The sequence below is a fragment of the Parasteatoda tepidariorum genome, chromosome 7 (assembly GCF_982258835.1).
Source record: "Parasteatoda tepidariorum strain Cologne lab strain chromosome 7, Ptep-v5.0, whole genome shotgun sequence".
NCBI classification, from domain to species: Eukaryota; Metazoa; Arthropoda; class Arachnida; order Araneae; family Theridiidae; genus Parasteatoda; species Parasteatoda tepidariorum.
The window spans coordinates 55,551,892-55,571,013 of record NC_141761.1 but is presented as its reverse complement, the minus strand read 5'-3'; the positions used below and the strand labels follow the sequence as shown (position 1 = coordinate 55,571,013).

Below are 19,122 nucleotides of genomic sequence, written 5' to 3'. Positions count from 1 at the left end.
AAAAAGTAATTTGAAAATGCTCAGAGGAAGATACTTACATAAACGTACACGGCATTAATGTAATTTGATGGAGGACTAGTTTTTAAAAGTGGTCGGCCATCATCCGCTAAAATAAAATAAAGTCTCATTAAAATAGACAAAACAAATGATTCTCGCCCTCATATCGCCCTTAGACCAAAATTAATTCCAATTCGATCACACTATGCTACAGAAGCGTCTAAGTAAACTCAATTTAATTATATTTATTCCATATGTTTAACGAATAGTTCCGAAGAAACTAAAGAGGATAATGTAACTTCTTTTGCTTAAAAATTTATGAAAAATTCGACAAAGTTTGATAGTTTAAAAATAGGAACCCATTCTCTAGACTTGCCAAATTAATGCTCTGAAATCTTGTATGTGCGAAAATTAATAAGTTTTATTTACTGCGCTTAAGCTGCAGGTATATAGAACTCATAAAATAAGTTTAAAATAAGGATAAAGTATGGAAAATAATAAAGATTAATGAAAAGAGAAGAAGAAAAATTTCAATTTTTCAAAAAAATGAACACTCATGGACAAAAAAATTAGCGCACCAAGAAGGAGTCGCCAAAATGAAACGAAATTTTACATACGTAATGACTACTTTGATATAAGTAAATGATTAGAAAATCAATCGTTTTTCTTTGATTTTCTAATCATTTACTTATATCAAAGTAGTCGTTACGTATGTAAAATTTCGTTTCATTTTGGCGACTCCTTCTTGGTGCGCTAATTTTTTTGTCCATGAGTGTATAAATTAAAAAGATATAATCTCTTCATCAGCTCGCACGATTATATCCGCAAAAAGGAGTGCTTTCTAATATTGTATCAATGTAACCAAAGCAAAATACATCAATACAATAGTGATTGAGGAGCACTGAAAAAAATTGAAACAATATGGAACACATTAAGTAAAAAATATATCACGCCAAAAACAGAAGATAAAAAGTAAAGAAAAAACAGAACAAAACATGAAACGAAATCTATAAAGAGAGAGGCGAATTCAAATGAACTTACATGGACTGGAATCTTAAGAATTTAAAATATTTTCGCAATAAGATTGCCAAATTACAAAATATGAAAACAGAAGCACAAATGTAGTTTAAAGAGTAAATAGAGTGTTTTTGTTTTTAGTGCGTTTGATTTCTTAGTTACCAAGGATTAGTCCCCAAAATGAATGTGTGCTTCGTAACAATTTGAAGAAATTTATAATGAATAAGGTTGATATTTAATTGGGAATAATATTAAAAAAGCACAACTACTTCCACTTACTAGGAATAACATTTACCTTTTAGTTTAATTAATAAACTGAGTTTTAAATATGCTTACTAAATTCATAAACTTCGGTAAAACAACAATATAAATTATTTCCAAAGGAACTAGACTAATACAATTCCAACCTGGCGAGTAGCGACTTATAACAAGACACTTCGTTTGATGATTTTACTTGTTGCTAGAAATCAGGTTCGCAGAAAATGCTGTTTACTAGTTAAATTTAGTAGGAATAACACGATCTGTGACGTAGGCTATAGTATACCCAATTATACAATTTTAATGATTTTAAAAAATTAACATTTATTAAGAAAAAAGAGAGAGTAACAAGATTTGCCCGTTTTCCACAGATTTTTAGCCACAGATTGGCCCGAATTGGATTTGCACATGGTAAAAATATAAATTAAGAAAGAAGTTTTTTAGTAAATTTATTAATAATAACAACATACAATTAATTTCATGATTTTATATGGAATTTAATTACTTAGGTATCCATTGTTTTCTTTATCAAGTTTTGAAATAGTGTAATTGTTTTTTGGATAAATAAACATTACTACATATTCTTTTAATTCTATTCATTTGATTAAAAATGGTATTTAAATAGATGTTTTTAGAAACATTAGAATTCCAAGTAATTATTTAATTTATATTAAAATTAAAATCATTTCTTTTTTAATACCCAAATGATCTAATTTTTGTATCTTTCTTAGCTAATTTATTTTTACACTATTATGAAAAAAATTATACACTAAAAATTAAATATGTTTTCAGATTTATTAATGATTTAATTTTTTTTAATTTTCAAGATTATACAATTTTATTATACAATATTTACTCTCTTAAGGAATTAATCTTTGCTTCGTAATCATGATATTCTAAATTTTTTAGAGTAAGGAATTAAAAAAAATATCTGCTTTGTTGATTTATACATAAATGAAATGATCTTAATTATAATATAAATAAACTAATTACATGGAATTCTATTGTTAATATTAGTAAATTCACAAAAAACTTCTTTAATTTTTAATTTTACCGTGTGCAAATTCAATTCGGAAATTACCATGGCTAAAAATTTGTGAAAAATGGGCAAATCATATTTCTCTCTCTTTTTTAATAAACGTCAATTTTCTGAAGTCATTAAAATTGTATAATTAAATATTACTTAATTATTATCAACTTCTTCAAATTATCCAATATAATATTATTACCATGCACACATTCATTTTCGGGCCAATCCTTGGTAACTAACAAATCAAACACGCTACAGTACAGCAGCAAAAACGCGCCATAAAACAAAACCCTCTATTTGTGCTTTTAACTCCATTTGCGCTTTTGCTTTCATAGCTTGTAATTTGACAATCTTATTACGAAAATATTTAAATCATTCTTTAAGATTATGTAAGTTTATTTGAATTCGCCTACTAGCCTTACAGATTTCATTTTGTGTTTTGTTCTGTTTTTTCTTTACATTTTATTTTCTGTTTCTTGCATGATATATTTTTTACTTAATGTGTTCTATTTTGGTTGCTCGATGATAAAGGCGTTTACATCCTCGATATTTAACTTGTCGTGATTTCTCAGTGATTGAGGCACTGAACTATCACTATGAAGAACTGGGTTCGATCCTCAGAGTGGCTGTTAACAACTCCACTTCAGGTCGATGAATACCAGCCTGTCTTCGAAGTAAAAATTAATGGCCCGCAATGATGACGGAATTGCTTCCATCATACCATTGGGCACGAAGCTATGAAATCTAAACCTCTGGATCAACAGCACGCTTAATGTCTTACTTTAAAAACAAAATATTTTTAAAAAATAATAAATACACAAAATACTAGCGTTTCTGAGAGCATCTTAACGTGTATTAAGCATGTAGTTCATAAAAACTAGTTTAATATGACAACAGTTTTAAATACACCAAAAAATAACAAAACTGCCACATTTATTTATGATTTTTTCAATCCCCACTAAATCAGAATTATGCATTAAATTAATTACAAATATCATTTACAACAGCATTTCAACGTTAGACACACAAAAGTATATCAAATTTAAAAATACAATATACTTACGTGGGATGATGTAATGATCCCTGTTTTTATTTTTGTTATTTGGCGTGATAACAGACATGCATTTGTGATGAAAATGTGGATTGTCCAACCCTCTGAGAATCTAAATAAGAATCATTCAAAATAGAGTGATTCAGTTATCAAACTTTTTAATCATATTATATTAATATACTTAATTATCAATTATTCTAATTTAATTGTAAAAAACACATAAGCGATAGTACTTTTTCCAGCTATTTACAATTTAATACAATATTATATTACATATATGATGGCAGTTCGAAAGATTAACATTTTTTTTTAAACATACGTTGATGAGACAACTATCGAATTAAATAAAAATGAAAATAAAATTTCTTTTAAACATTCCAAGGTGTGTTCACTCTTAAATAGTTAAACTTCCTTCATGAAAATATCAATTTGTTTTTTAATTTTTTGCTTATAAAAAGCTAATAATTCCATAGTTTACTTTTCGTTATTGGAAAATTTAAAAGCAATAGGTAAAAATAAAAATGATTTACGAGTATGTATTGCTAATTCATCTGGACAGCATCAATTTTGACTTCCTCAATAAATTTGCAAGAATGGAAGAGAAAACACCAATTAATTGAAAATAACCTTTGTAAATCGGAAGCTTGTTTCTAGAACGATGCATGATTCTAAATTACATGAAAGTAATTCATTCTTATGAAATTACTTGTGAACTAACAGGGGTCTGTTTAGAAGAAATTTGGGTACGTTAACGGACCCTTCACAAAATGATTTTTCTTTTAATCGGACCTTTCACAAATTTGTTTATCTTCATTATTATTTTGTTAATCGAATAAACCCTTTCCAGGGCAGAAAACAAGAAAGATGGATGTAAACGAATTAAGTTTTGTCTTCGGCAGACGATTCTTCCATTATTCGTCCGAAATTAATATTCTGCGTTCAGCAGTATAGGTTAAATACCAAATATTTGTATGTTGCATCTCTAATTTAGAAGCAGCAATTGTTGTTTATTTTTAAAAATTTAATTTTTTTAATTATAATTTTACAGTGTTGAGCATAATCTTGTATATCTTTACAATTTAAAACAATTACAATTTTGCAATAACGGACCCTATTTGCACAAATTCATAAAAGCGGACCCTGGTTAAAAAAAATGTGAGTAATTTTTTCACAATTTCACGAAAAACGGACCTTTCACAAAATGTCTGGACACACCCCTGACTAATAAGTAGTATTTTAGTTCTATATATCAAAATTCTTAAGAAAAGAATACTATACGATATTTCTATTTTATAGCGGAATTTATAAATACTCGTTTAAGATTGTTTTAGACTACCTTTTCTATGTAGAATAATTTTTTTTATTTACTTATTTTTGTGACCTCTTCATTCCTAACATTCATCTTATCAGAATGAAATACTACGCATCGATAGTTTAAAGATGCCAGGAAGGTCACCAAAAGTCACTACTTCGAATTGCCTCCCTCCCCTTTTTTTTCCTTCTTTGTCCCGCAGAGGACTGATCGTAAAGACAAGGTTTCCAGTTGAACACCAAGGTCGGGCATCACTGGCTGCGGTCAGTAAGCAGGTGGGTGACATCTCTGATCAGCCTGCGTATAGGAACCGAGGGTGTGCGGTATCAGTCCTCGTTAAACTGTTCTACCTTAAAGTGTTCGACTTCGCGCGCAGGTCGTTGGGCAACAAAGACAAGGGAGCCATCCCTTCTGCAGAGGATCAAAATTGCGATGGTATGTATTCGAATCATCCTCAGGGATGTTTCCCAGACCGTCGCCAATAGTCATTGTGAAGCTCTAGTGCTACGTAAATAAAGTATCAACCAGCCCCCTTTTTAGATTAAAAATTGAACAGTGAACCTTCAAATGAAATAACTCTACTTCAATGCACAATAGAAAAATTAAACTTTAGTATCCTGAAAGGTGTATGTCGATGTAAAAATAACATATCAAGAAAATATTGTTTAACTTGACGTAGTATTTATTCAAACTATAACTTATGTTTTAAAACATTAAAAACCTGTAACTTTTTAATAAGATGGGTGAATAAGAAGAAGATTATGGGAAATGTTAATGAGTAACAGTTGTAAATCATTACCAGGGGTCTGTCCAGACATTTTGTGAAAGGTCCGTTTTTTGTAAAATTGTGAAAAAATTACTCGTAATTTGTGAATATAAAATAAACGTTAAGTCACATTCTTTCGACCAGGGTCCGCTTTTGTGAATTTGTGCAAATAGGGTCCGTTACAAAAAAAAAAAATTCTAAATTGCAAAGACATACAAGATTATGCTCAATGCTGTAAAATTATAATTAATAAAATTAAACAGCAAATGCAGCTACTAAATAAGCGATGCAACATACAAATATTTGGTATTTAGCCTATACTGCTGAACGCAGAATATTAACTTCGGACGAATAAAGGAAGAAGCGTCTGCGGAAGACAAAATTTAGTTCGTTTAAGTCTGTCTTTCTCCCCCCCCCCTTCCTGGGAAGGGTTTATTCGATTAACAAAACAATAATGAAGATAAACAAATTTGTGAAGGGTCCGATTTAAAGATAAATTATTTTGCGAAGGGTCGTTTTTAAGTTAAAATATTTTGTGAAGGGTCCGTTTTCATGAAAAGATATTTTGTGAAGGGTCTGTTAACGGACCCAAATTTCTTCTAAACAGACCCCTGATTACAAACTCTTATTGCTGTTCATTTTTTTTTCCTTTTGTAATGAGGTTTCTGAATATTATCGCTCTATTAAAAATTTAAAGAGAGATGCTAGAGATTTCCGATAGCTTGCAGCTCAACATAATCTAAAATGAGTTTCACTGAGAGTTTAATGTACGTTTTTAACAATAATTCACATTTTGTGTCTAATGTTAGATGAGTACCAGTGAAATTAACGTCAATAGTGTCACGTGGAAGCGACGTCATCGAAAAATTATTTTGAGAGACATTTTATATTTCATAACCGTCGTTGAACAGCCGACCCAATATTATGGGTATACGACTACTAATGTTCAACTCCGTAACCTTGTAATTTTGAACCCAATCCAGAAGACAAGGGAACTCTTGGATCGAGTATTGGTTGAAATTTGCCTTCGTGGAGGACTTTTTGATGGAGCTAACCCGCATTTGCGTTACATGGAGAGGAAGATCACGAGAACCTTCCACGGTTAGCCTGACGGCAAGGGGACTCTAACCCATGATCCGTCTACCACTGAGGATATTTCACGTCAGCACTGTGATCGGTGCAAGCCGGGTGCGGAATTCGTATCGACTGGGATTCGAACCCGTTTCGCCTCATTGGAAGGCGAACACTCTATCCCCAGAGCCATCACGGCATATACTTTTTTAATTATTAGAAAATGTAATCACGACTAATGTGTTGTATTTCTTCCAAGAACAAAGATTTTCCTAATGAACAATTAGACAATGCACGGATCCTATTATAGAGATATTAACGTACATAAATACAGACAGATTTTCGTTTTTGTATAGAGAGGTGATTTAGATCTTAATTCCATACTAACTTCAAACTGTGAATCCAATCCAGTCTTCTTAGTTTTTGCATCAACTTGTCTCAGCTTATTGAAATAAAGAACCATTTCATTTGCAGGCTTACAAGACTTATCGCCATAGTGATATTCAACTAAAGCTTTGTAGACGAATATGTATTGGTCCTGTTAAAGTGAAAAAAAATATTTATTGTTGCAATTTTAAAAATTATTAAACCTAAAATTTTGTTCGCTATAGTTTTGTAGACAAATATATACTATCCATATTTAAAGAAACGTGAAAAAATATTTTTGTAACCTTCAAAGCGTCAAAATATTAATTAGTTATTCAAACATTATAATTTGTAACCCAAAGTTTTCATCAATGAAAAAACGCGTTTTTCCAACTAAACAATTTTTTTACAGTTCAATTGATAGAGCTAATTGATAGAGAAAATATAAATCCAAATGATGAAAAATAAAAAATAAATCATAATGCATTAAAAATTTGCTGAAAGTTATAAGAGCTTTTTTTATTCTCGCAAATGTAGAAATAATTTTAAAAATCTTTTTTACGTGATTCTGTAAAGCCTCAAAATAATGTCAACTACTAATCAAAATATTTCAGCTATATATAAGAATGGTGCCAAAAACGCGATAGTTTTCTAATATTCGACACCCCCATTTTAGCTGAAGGTGGACTCAAACCAAAAATGATTTTAATCATGTGAAGCTGTATGAACATGGCAGTAAAAAAATACAAGTCTTTTATCAGCTGCAGTACATTGTTTTTCGAAACTGTTCTACTAAGGGAAACAAAAAAGAAACAGCAAGTGCCTTACACCTGAAGCAAAGCTATACTTATAAACTATACTTGCTATTTTGTCGTGAAGAATTATCTGGGTTTTAAAACTGACAAATAACTTGAATGTTTTAAAAGCTGTTAAACTTTTTTAGAAATTCCCAATTTGGTGACATTTTCCACCTACATTAAAATAATTAAAATTAATGCCTTATTCCCATATTTCGCAAATTTTTATGAATTCAGATAATGCTGCATTGAATTTTGTTTTTAAATATTAAAAAATTATACTACAAACATTTTTCATTTTCTAAAAACTATGGTTTTTTTCTATATCGACGTTTTGTGCCACTTTCAGAATAAACAGAGGGCGTTGGCTAAAGATAAGCTAAATTTTATCTAACAGTTATGAGTAACTGTTGCAAACTCACAGCAGTTATGAAAATATTACTCGCAAACAAGCATCATTTCATGCGACGACAGAGAGTTCGAAGAACAGCCTTATGCGAGTTAATATTCCGTTACGTTTAATTCATTCTTTCTATCCATACAACTGTAGACTAATATAATACAAAGTTGTACAAATTTCCCAATCGTATAAAACTCCGATATCAAATTTGGGAAGTGACATTTCTTCAGATTTAACCAATTAAACTTAAATTTAAAAAGGTTTTTAGAATGTTCGACTTCTTGACACTATCCCATGTTTAGACACCTTTTCCAGATTTTGCAAATTAACTAACATTATCATTTTTTTAAAAAAAATATAACATTGGTGTGCTTTTAAGTTGACAAATTTGACGGATCCCTAATGATTTAAGAAGTTCATGGATGATTACTAAATTTAAAACTCTTTTAATCCTAATTAAAGAGTTTTTCAGCGACTAAAACTGTCCTGCTTTTTCTAAATGTCCCCTGGTAACTTCTTCCCTAAATCTTTTCGATTAATATGAAAATTATTTGAAAGACTTACAACTGTCTGGATGATATTCATCCTTTGCTGCCTCATCCGATAAAGAATACCTAGGACATCAATTTTTCCTTCGGCCACGGACATTTCAATAGCTGAATCTAGTACCATAACTGTACCCGAACGTCCTACTCCAGCACTGCAAGTAAATACAAACACAAATAATTTAATACAGAATGACAAGGGCACAAATTATACACGTGGGATTCTTTTGAATAAAACTTTTGCCAAAAGTTACAATCTAATGACTAACTTCATTAAATATTTAACAGTGTATTGAACATTAATGCATGTAAGCTTGCAAAAAAATAATAAGAAGAAGAATCACACCGAATAACTTATGATCTAACAAAGATAATCTTAATGGTTCCAGGGGTGACCTCAAATATGCTAATGAAAGAGTTCGTCCGATATTTTAAGTTGCGAAATCAGACACAGAAACATACTATCTCACAATATAGGGGGTAGCGGCAATCCGGGAAATATGGTCCCCATAGTTTGATAAAGAAAATGGTCTAAAGTTTGGACCCCTTAATGTTGATTTTTCTTTAACCTATTTTGGCACAATTATAAAATTTGTTCCTTTAAAGAAAATTCCTTGCAAATATAGCTTTAAGTAAAAACTTATTATTTTAATTATTTTATTTAGTAATAAAGTTTGAATCGTAAGACATACAAATTTTTATATCATTATAAAAAAATTTATTTTATGAAGCAAAATACAAAATTTAAACAAAATCGGTCGAGCAGTTCTATTCTTGAGAAACCGAATTTTAAAAAAGTTATTTAATTGTACAATATTTTTGGAGCCCTGTATAACGTGGAAAGTAAAAACGTTGCATCTTTGATTTCAATCAATGAAGTTTTGCTTTATAAGAGGTTTTTGGTTCAATGGGCTAGTTTAAATTATGTTATATAAATAAAGCAAACGATGGTGTAATTTCCGAAATTAGTAACGTAATCGAAACGTTACTAATTTCGTATATTCACATTAGTAACTTCGTATTATTCATAAAATATATGCATCGAAAATTAAATCACAAAAACCTATTATCTTTGAAAGCGTCAAAAAAAATATGCTTGTTAATTTAGATAGAATACATTTTTGAACATTACTTTCGGGTTTAAATTATTGTCTGCACTAAAAGTCAAACTACGAAGTTTAAATTTTAAAGAAAACGATGAAGATTTGTGTAATGATTTTCGGTGAGTAGATAATTAAAATTTCGAGAAATGAGCTTCTAAAGTATGGACGTGCTTACAAATGACCTTGAGGAGTTGTGCAAAAGCTTGCTTGGATATTTTACATGCACATTTAACATTTGGTTTAACATTTTAAAACACTAAAGCACATATTCTAGTCAAAAGAGGAAGAAAAAACGATTTTTCTTCGGTATAAAATGGTTTAGCACCACAAGTTCATTATTTGATTAAACTTTGCGGGTTCCTTTCTAAGATATTTAAATGTTACTGCCTGGAATCTGGTATTCTCCATTAATTGGGGTACCATAAGGTCCGAAAATTCAGAAGTAAATTAAAAATTGTTATAATTTTCATTAACGAAAAAACGCCGTCAGTTCGATAAAAAAAATATTAATATCAAATATTGTTCCGATATTTGTATTACCTACAATGTAGTAACCACGGTGTCTTCTTTTGCTGGGCTTCTTGAAACTTTTTGATATCCTTAATCATATTCAAGATAGCTAAGGGATAGGAAGGAACATCATGGTCCGGCCATGCTGTGTATTGGTACTGATGAACGATCCGATGACCTGACGAGCCAACCTAAAATTAAAATAAGCATCACCAATAAAGTAAAAAAGATTTCCTTAGTTACATTTACATACATAAAAAGGTTTCAGTTGTCAAGGAAAATAACGTATGGAGAATTCTTTGAAATCATGAAATTTAAACAACCAGAGTATTAAATTTTCTCGAATCAAGTCGAATAAGATATCTTGGTCACTTATTTAGATCAGATAATTACAACCCCACAAAGCTGTTAACTTTCAACAAGCCAGATTGCATTATAGAAAACGTGCACTCAGATGGCTCGATGACGTTGAAAAAGATTTGAAAACGTTGCTGTTGTTTTAATGCCACTTGCCAATACCAGCAAGCCTACTTGGTGAAACCAAGCGAATTTAAGGCTGATGGTGAGTTTCTTGTTCTTCAGTGGCGCCATCTGTAGCCAAGAATACGACTTCCGCCACACAAACGTCACAGCCCGTTTTAAAGGCTGGAACCATTCATACATCCACAGATCGTAATTTTGACCTGGACCAGAGAACGATCAATCTTATATTCAGTACCCCCAGAGCTTGATGTTTGATTATTATGATTTATTATGGGAACATGGAGAACTTTGTGATACGACAGATTTAAAGTGCACCAGAACCATTTACTATACATGGGGACTCTTCGGCCGGAGGGGATCGAACTCACGACTTCTTGAACGTGGGCTCAACGCTCTACCAACCAAGCTAATCCGGCCCTAAACATTAAAAGTGACTAATTCGAAACAATGTACATCTTTTAGACTACTATGGGAAAAAAACTTTTCGGGGCGGTCCTGGCTTGCATTATGTGTACAGATTTCCATTTCTTTCTTGAATCTTTCAATAACTTCTAAAGAGATCATATTCTTTTAACTTTCTTGAAAGGCCTGCCATCTGGTGTGATTTCAAAAAACTGTCTGGTGTCTACAAATGGGGTTTACATTCAAATCACAGCACAAATACGAATCTGAATAATATCATGAAACAAAACTATATACGTCCTCGGGAGGACCCAGGCCCATATGCATGAAGAGGGTTAAGATCAGATGGAATTGTTTCTACTTCCCAATAATCACTCAAATTACCTAAAAATTAACCCTTACAACGCTTACCTCTTCCATAAAAATTAAATAATAATCTCGTACAACTAGATCAACTCTCGCATTCATAAGTAAATTCGCATGCTTTTTATTGTTTCATGCATTGAGAATATTACAAGATAAGAGAAACAAGCAGATACTATTAATATATAAAATATATTCTTCGCTCCAGAATTAATTATAAATTACTGGGAAACTTAAAAATTAATAAATTATCGTAATAATCTTACTTTTATAATTTTAAAATTCCTTATGGTATAATCTAAAAACACTTTTTCACTCTGCAAAGTAATTATGAGATCAGCCACTTTCAACATTTTGTCAGGCCAGTACTTTTCACACTTTTTCTAGAGAATATAAAAGATGAAGGAAAAAATAATTATATCAGAACAAGTATGGGTTTTAAATATTTAAAAAAGACAATTGAAATCGTATTACAGTACAGAACCCGTTATCCGGAAGTCAGAAAACCGGAAAACCAAAAAACCGGAACGAAATTCGATAAATTTTCCCGCCATTTTTTTAAAAAAAAATATTTTTTTCCTCATAAGATTTCAAGATTTTCTTTCATTTTTGAAAGATGTTAACCTTACCATCATTTTGGAAACAATCATTAGTGTATTACTTCATCGTTTTTTCTTCTTTTTAAGATTATTTCCAAATATATATTTTTTTAGTTGAGTTTGACAATAAAAAAACGGCTTTTTGTAGCGATTCAGAAAACCGGAAAAATCAGTTATCCGGAATAGCGATGGTCCCGATCGTTCCGGATAATCGGTTCCCTATGCATTATTATATTATAGTATCAAACTTTCTAGAAATAAAATAAAAAAACGATAATTAAATGTGCAACTTTTAAAGGTTGTAATAGTTGGCTATTTCATTAACTAATTCTTTCATAGCATGCATGTGCGAAAATAAACACTATTATTTTTTAAAAAAAAAATTAAGCACTGAAAATTAAGAAGCGTGCAGTGACGAGGTTTAAACTATTCAAAAACCAGCATGCTCGAAAAATAATCAGGAAGTTAATCAGGAAAAAAAAAGAAATTAATATTGAAATATTAAAAAAAGACAATTGTTTATTAAATAACAAAAGTAATGACTTTTTTAAAACAATATATCCAATATAAATAAATAATTTTGAATTTAAAATTTTAAAAAATAACTAACATGTAATAGAAAAAATGCGATACATGAAATTGAAAAAATTGTTTTAGAGTTTCTGCATCCATCAGTGCTATGTGTTGACAAACACTGAGATTCATTTTAAAATTATGTGAAAAAATTCCAGTTTCCTGAGCAGAAAATAGAAAACTAATGATTTCAATCTCCTTCCATTTTTTCAATTGATTTTATAAATAATTGATCATTATTGACATATTCTTCGTTTTTATCTTTTTCACATAAATCAATTCGTGACCCAAAATGAGCATATTTTGTTACCTAATTCTTAATAAGAATTTTAATAATCTATATTAAGAATTATTAATTATTATAAAATTAGTTAGTATGGAACATTACTTTGTTATTATGAAATACTTTGTCAACACATGTTTTTTTCCTTATTATTTTTTAATGTTTGATCTCTATTCTAACACGATCAATTAATGTCACATATGGGCAATTCCATATGTGACGGAACGACATTTTGACTTGCAAAATAACAATTAATTGAAGTTTCTATGTATCTAATTTCAAATGAAAAAATTTTTTTCTCAAGCATATCATTATTATTGGCATAATGCGCTTCATAAACTAAATAAAACAGGATTTTCTATCTTTTTTACTTTTAATTTTACGAACTTTTTATTTGCGTGACGGAATGACATTTTGGCAACCAAGCTTTTGGCATGCCGCTTAGAACTGGTAGTTTCTGCGAATTTTGCAGCTATTATTTTTCTGAACTATTTTATACTTTTAGTATAATGTGTAAGCAATGTAAAATGTGAATTTGGAAAATTAACCTCAGGTTGGCTAGCAGTTATTAACATCGATTTGCTGTGACGGAATGACCGTGACGGAATGACAAAAAGTTTAGTAGAAGAAAGTCTTCATTTAAAAAATGTTTTATTAATATGTAAATGATAAACAGAATGTAACAGATAAACAGGATTAATATTTATGTAAGAATTAGTAAAAATTTCAACAGTTTGAAAATTAGGTTGTCTCTGAAGAGGTTTTATATCTAACTTGCAAATGTCACATCTTATCTTCGTTCTCAGGAAATTTATGCATTATTAAGACATGTGACGGAATGACGTAAAAGAAGTTACTTTTATTTTATATATTAAACTTAAAATGATAACGTTTTAAATGTTCAAATTTTGTTCTATTTGCATATTTTTATCAAAATATTGCAAAAGAAAGATACATTTCTTTTATGAGTATTTTTCAAGAAAACAATTTGAGCACAAATGTGAACAATTCACTTGTCAGCCATGTGATTACTTTAGAATGCTGCCAGATTCAAAAAATTTAAAATTATCAAAAGTGACACGGCAATATGTAGACTTTGGCTATTTTTGAACATACAGTGAAACCTCTCGGTAAGAGCCACATGTCCTTCCATTGAAAATTGGCCCTTATGGGGGTGGCCCTTAAATGGGGGTGACCAAAAAATAAAATGAGGAAATCAAAATTTATGTAGAAAAAAACTGTTTATTAACATTTTAAGTTTTTATACATGTTTAAAAAAAATTTTCAATTGAAGTTTGTTTACTTTTTGCAATTTTTTCGCAAACAATTTTAGTTTCTAATGATTCCTTAACTCTATAAAACAAATTAGTTAAAATCGCATCACTTATTAATGCCTTGGATTGGGATATCAGTTTATTTACTTCTATTAGCGTTTCTTGGTTTGATAAATATGGCACGGGGGACTCATGGGACGGGGGGAAAATGGCCTTTATTGGAGGTAGTCAGGAAAATGTAGCTCTCTAATGGGAGGAAAATTAACATCATGTCTATGGGGAAAATTTTCGTTCCTCAAAATATTGGCCCTTAATAGAGGTGGCCCTTAAGTAGAGGTGGCATTTAGGAGAAGTTTCACTGTATTTTTAAAATTAAAATATGCAATTCATAAAAAAAAATTTCACTTAAAAGTTGACACTTTCGTGGAATTGCCCTAATATGAATATCAACTCTACACAACAATAAATACTAATCAACATTATATCAATTATAAAAACCACTAATCAATAGTTAGAAACACTAACCATCGGTAAATAACATTAATCACTAATAAACAGTGATTAACCGTAATTAACACTTAACACTACCAATTCTTACCTTTCCACTTTCAATGACATTACACGTCATGCAAATGACATTAATATCTTCTTGCCATACCATGCGCCAGAAAGCGCTTATCGTCGATTCCAAGGGACCTAAAATAGGGTATTTAATGAAGAAATGTTTATAACACAATAAAATTTAGACAGAACTTATGTAAAGCACGATATTCTCAAAATAAATACAGAGTTATGAAAAAATAAAGTTTCCAACTTAGCTCTCTATTATTTTCATTGAAATATAGTGAGGATTTATATGCTACTATAAAAAGGCAGAAAAATTAATAAAACCTAGGTTTTACTGGTAAAAACTTAGGATTTACCAAAATGACTAGTAAAAGGCCGAAATGACATCAATACCTTAGATTTTTACCAAGCCACTTCGGCAAAAGATAGGTTTTTACCGGTAAAGCTAGGATTTACAAGACTTCGGGTTTTTACTGTAACATACTGTTACAAAAAATATCTTTTTTTACAGAATATATTACAAAATGTAAAATATTAGTTTGTCTATGAAGGAAATTTCAACAATACAAAAATATCAAATACAATTCCTGTTAGAATTAAACAAATCTTTCATATTTGTTTTTAAATACTGTTCGTTTATGTCTTGTAATGCAAAAATACTAACTAAGATGTAAAAATGTTTTAACAAATTTTAAAAGGTCGGAATCAAAACGTTTCTAAATTATACAAATTATGTGCATGCAAAGTTTGTCTGGACATTAATGTTACTTTTCATTAAAAATACACTTTTTCTTCGAAAAATTAATACTCAATACTTGTTTTTTTTTTACACAAAGCTATGCTATGTCCTCACAAATGATACCTAAACATATTCTCGTCTTTACACTGAAATGGGGGTAATTTTTTTTTTTTGGGGGGGGGGGGGAGAATTGAATTTCTTCTAGACAAGAAATGAGACCAATCAAAAGACGATCAGACGAATAGTTTAGAAATTACAAGGGTTTTATTTTCAAAATGTACAAACTTGTATTTGTATTTATTTACAAATCTGATATACCTTTTTAGACAAGTAAGACATTGTTTCCTATGTAGTATTTTACATTAAATCATTAGAAACTATACCTGAATCAATAAAAACGAATAGTTCAAAAGTTACGAGAGTTTTCATACATAAAAAGTACTATTTTTGACATGACTTAAGTACACTTTTTACTTACATATCTAGGGGCTATCTGAACATGTAAAACACATTTTTTGACGAAAAATTTTATACTGGACTGAATGAGATAAAATTTGAGTTTATAAAATAAATAGTTTTGAAATTATAAGGGTTTTCTTTATGGTAAGTACAATTGAAAAGAAGTACATTTTATACAAAAAAATATCATTTCAACTTTTAAATTTAGTGCCAAACGTAGTTTTTTCCTTAATACAGTATTCTCTACCAGACACTACACTTTAACTGGCATTAAAACTCAAACAAGTTAATAACGAACAACAAGTTGCCAAAACATAAAAAGTATTTGAAAGATGCGAGTAAAGAATGAAATGAAGGTAGTTTTTGGTCATTGTTTGTAGTGACATAATAAAGCTTTCTGAGAGAGAAAAAACTGAGGTATTAATTTTTCCAACGAAACACCTTTTTTGCTGTAATTACTTATCTAATAGGAAAAATCATTAAAAATATTCTCGTAGTTTCGTACATTCAAAATAATCCATTTATTTGAAAATCAATAATTGATTTTCAAAAAAAAATTTTGGTATATAAGTGCAACTAAACATACACTAACCTACAATATTGGAAGAGAATTCGAATATCTATAAAGTTACAGCAAAAAAACGTAAGTCAAAAAAATTAATTTTTTATAAAAATATCCATATCTCTACGAATATTTACTCTAGGTTTACGAAACTTTATGCAGTTATTAAAAATAACAACTAAAGTAAGCATACAAGTTTGTTGCTTGATTTTCTGGCATAGGGTGTTCAAAAATACTTAGTTTCTTTCGTAATTTATTGTAGGTCTCTCAAACCTCTGAAAGCTTTACATTTTATTGCTAAGCATGAAAAATTGCATGAACTAAAAATCTCTTAAGTTACAAAATAATCCTTTAAGTATTTCTTGAGAAATTTTAAAAAAAATGTCAAAAACTGAAAGTGTCTCCTCCATTATTGTAGGGTAGTGCACATATCTACTATAGCCAAGGAACTTTATTTAAAGATTCGAATTATTGAACTCTCTCATTATGAGAACACTTAGTTAAACTTTAAGAAATGAATACCAAGGGGAAAGAACGGTTAATGTTCATTTTTCACAAAAATGATTATTGGATCGCCATCTGTTTTATTTTGAGGATCATTATGATTTGACAAATCAATAACGGGAAATATCGGTTCTTCACGTGAGTTATTGCATAGTGAAGAGGAGCCGAACTGTGGAAAGACCCTTCCTTTCACCGCGAAATCGTTTTCTCTCTGAATCACACAGCTTTAATGAACATATGAGTAAACTATTTTTTCCCCATGGTATTTAAATATTTCTGTTAAGTATTTTTGAGAAATATTTTAGTAGTAAATTAAACAGAATCAGAAGTTTCACCATTGAGGGTTCCTATACATAAATTATAATCCAGAGAAAATAGATGAACTTTTCACGCAGAGAGACAAATTTGCAAAAACTTTCATTTTTTTAATGCATTTACTCTCTAATAGATAAATTTGCTCTTCTGTCCTTTTCAAAGTAAACAATTACAAATATGTTTGGGACGTTCCTTCTATCACTCTTTCCGTCGTTGATAAGTTACGTTTCAGAAACATTAAAATAATGGTTTGAAAACCGTAATGAATAAATAAAAGTGTTTCTGACAATTTATTAAAATATTTTTGTGACTTTAAAAAGGTATAAAAAAAAAGTTTCAAAAACAAACGTAATTATTTTGTGCTATGTAAGAATGATAGATTATTTGAAAACAAGACAATTAAATGGTGAACATAAATATTTCTAAAATAGAACAATTCAACATTTCATAAGTCACAGGAACAACAAAAATGATTATCAATGATGTATATATTAGAAGTTAGAATAAAAATGTTATTATCAAGACCACAGTCAATATTATTATCAATCCCACTGACAATATATTAAATACACAAATGCTTTATTTTGGCCCAAAAATTAGATTCATTTATAAATCAATGTCTGCTAAACATTTAAAAAAATATTTAAGGCAAAAACAGGTCTCATAATGGTTTCAATAAAAAATTAGGAAGAAATAATTAAAAAAAAAAAAAGACTGGACGAAATCTAGACAATTTTAGTGCAGAATATTCTTTAAAAAATAGAGCAAGAAGAAAATCCATCTAAGAAGTTATATCTTACTGAACTAAACATCTATCTAAATCTTATACTTCGCTTAATGATAAAATTTATCTCAACTTTATCAAAATTGATAAACTAAAATTTTGTTTAAAAAATTTAATAAACTTTTTTTATATTTCAGAATGACCTTATTCGATAAAAATATATATATATATATATGATAGTTCCTATCATATTTCAATATTTAGAGCAGTGTTCCCCAACACTTTTATCACCGCGGACCTGCCAACGTTTGATAATTTTACCGCGGTCCGAGGGGGGGGGGATCTTTGATTGTTTATATTTTAGATTATTATTATTTATTAATTTTAATTTAATTGTATTTAAGCATGCCTTCAAAATAACATGCAGCTACTCCAAAAATTAATTATAAAGTGATTTAACATTTTAACTTACTAGTAAAATTTTAATGGAACACAAATATTTTTAATTTGGGGTATAAACCTAGGAATTTAAATTCAGTTTCAATGAAATGGGCAGCCCGCTACCATTTGATCCACGAACCGGGGGTTGGGGAACAATGATTTTTTAGAGTACTGAAAAACTTAAAATAATTCTTATTAAACTTGATAAGACCTTTAGAATTAAATCCTTAACTTAATAAAAATTTAACATCTGCATATTTAAGAATAAAAAATAAACAAAAAAATATATTTAACCTTCTATTATTTTAGATCATAACATACTCAATCAGCGTAAACATTATTTATTAATAATTTTTAAGAATTAAATTGATTGCCACAAACATAATACAAGTTTCAATGATAAAAAAAAGTAGTAATAAGCAAATACACCTATTTAGTGCCAAATGTTGTTTTTCCTTAATAAAGTATTCTCTACCAGACACTACACTTTTAACTAGCATTAAAATTCAAACAAGTTAATAACGAACAACAAATTGCCAAAAGATAAAAAGTATTTGCAAGATGGGAGTTAAAAAAAAAAAATCAAGTGCAATGACTTTTGACTTCCCTGA

The 19,122-nt window shown here is 29.5% G+C and overlaps 1 protein-coding gene across 1 annotated transcript in view; it reads right to left on the bottom strand.

Moving 5' to 3' along the window:
- Positions 1–19,122, bottom strand: part of LOC107439861 (receptor-type tyrosine-protein phosphatase kappa) — an 82,663-nt gene that overhangs the window by 31,290 nt on the left and 32,251 nt on the right. Inside the window, exons 6-12 of the mRNA XM_043045697.3 lie at positions 14,799–14,896; positions 11,738–11,854; positions 10,254–10,414; positions 8,630–8,765; positions 6,891–7,040; positions 3,366–3,465; positions 39–106 (exon numbers count right to left, since the gene is read on the bottom strand). Of these exons, the coding sequence (XP_042901631.2) occupies positions 39–106; positions 3,366–3,465; positions 6,891–7,040; positions 8,630–8,765; positions 10,254–10,414; positions 11,738–11,854; positions 14,799–14,896 (830 nt within the window). The remainder of the gene's footprint in view (positions 1–38; positions 107–3,365; positions 3,466–6,890; positions 7,041–8,629; positions 8,766–10,253; positions 10,415–11,737; positions 11,855–14,798; positions 14,897–19,122) is intronic.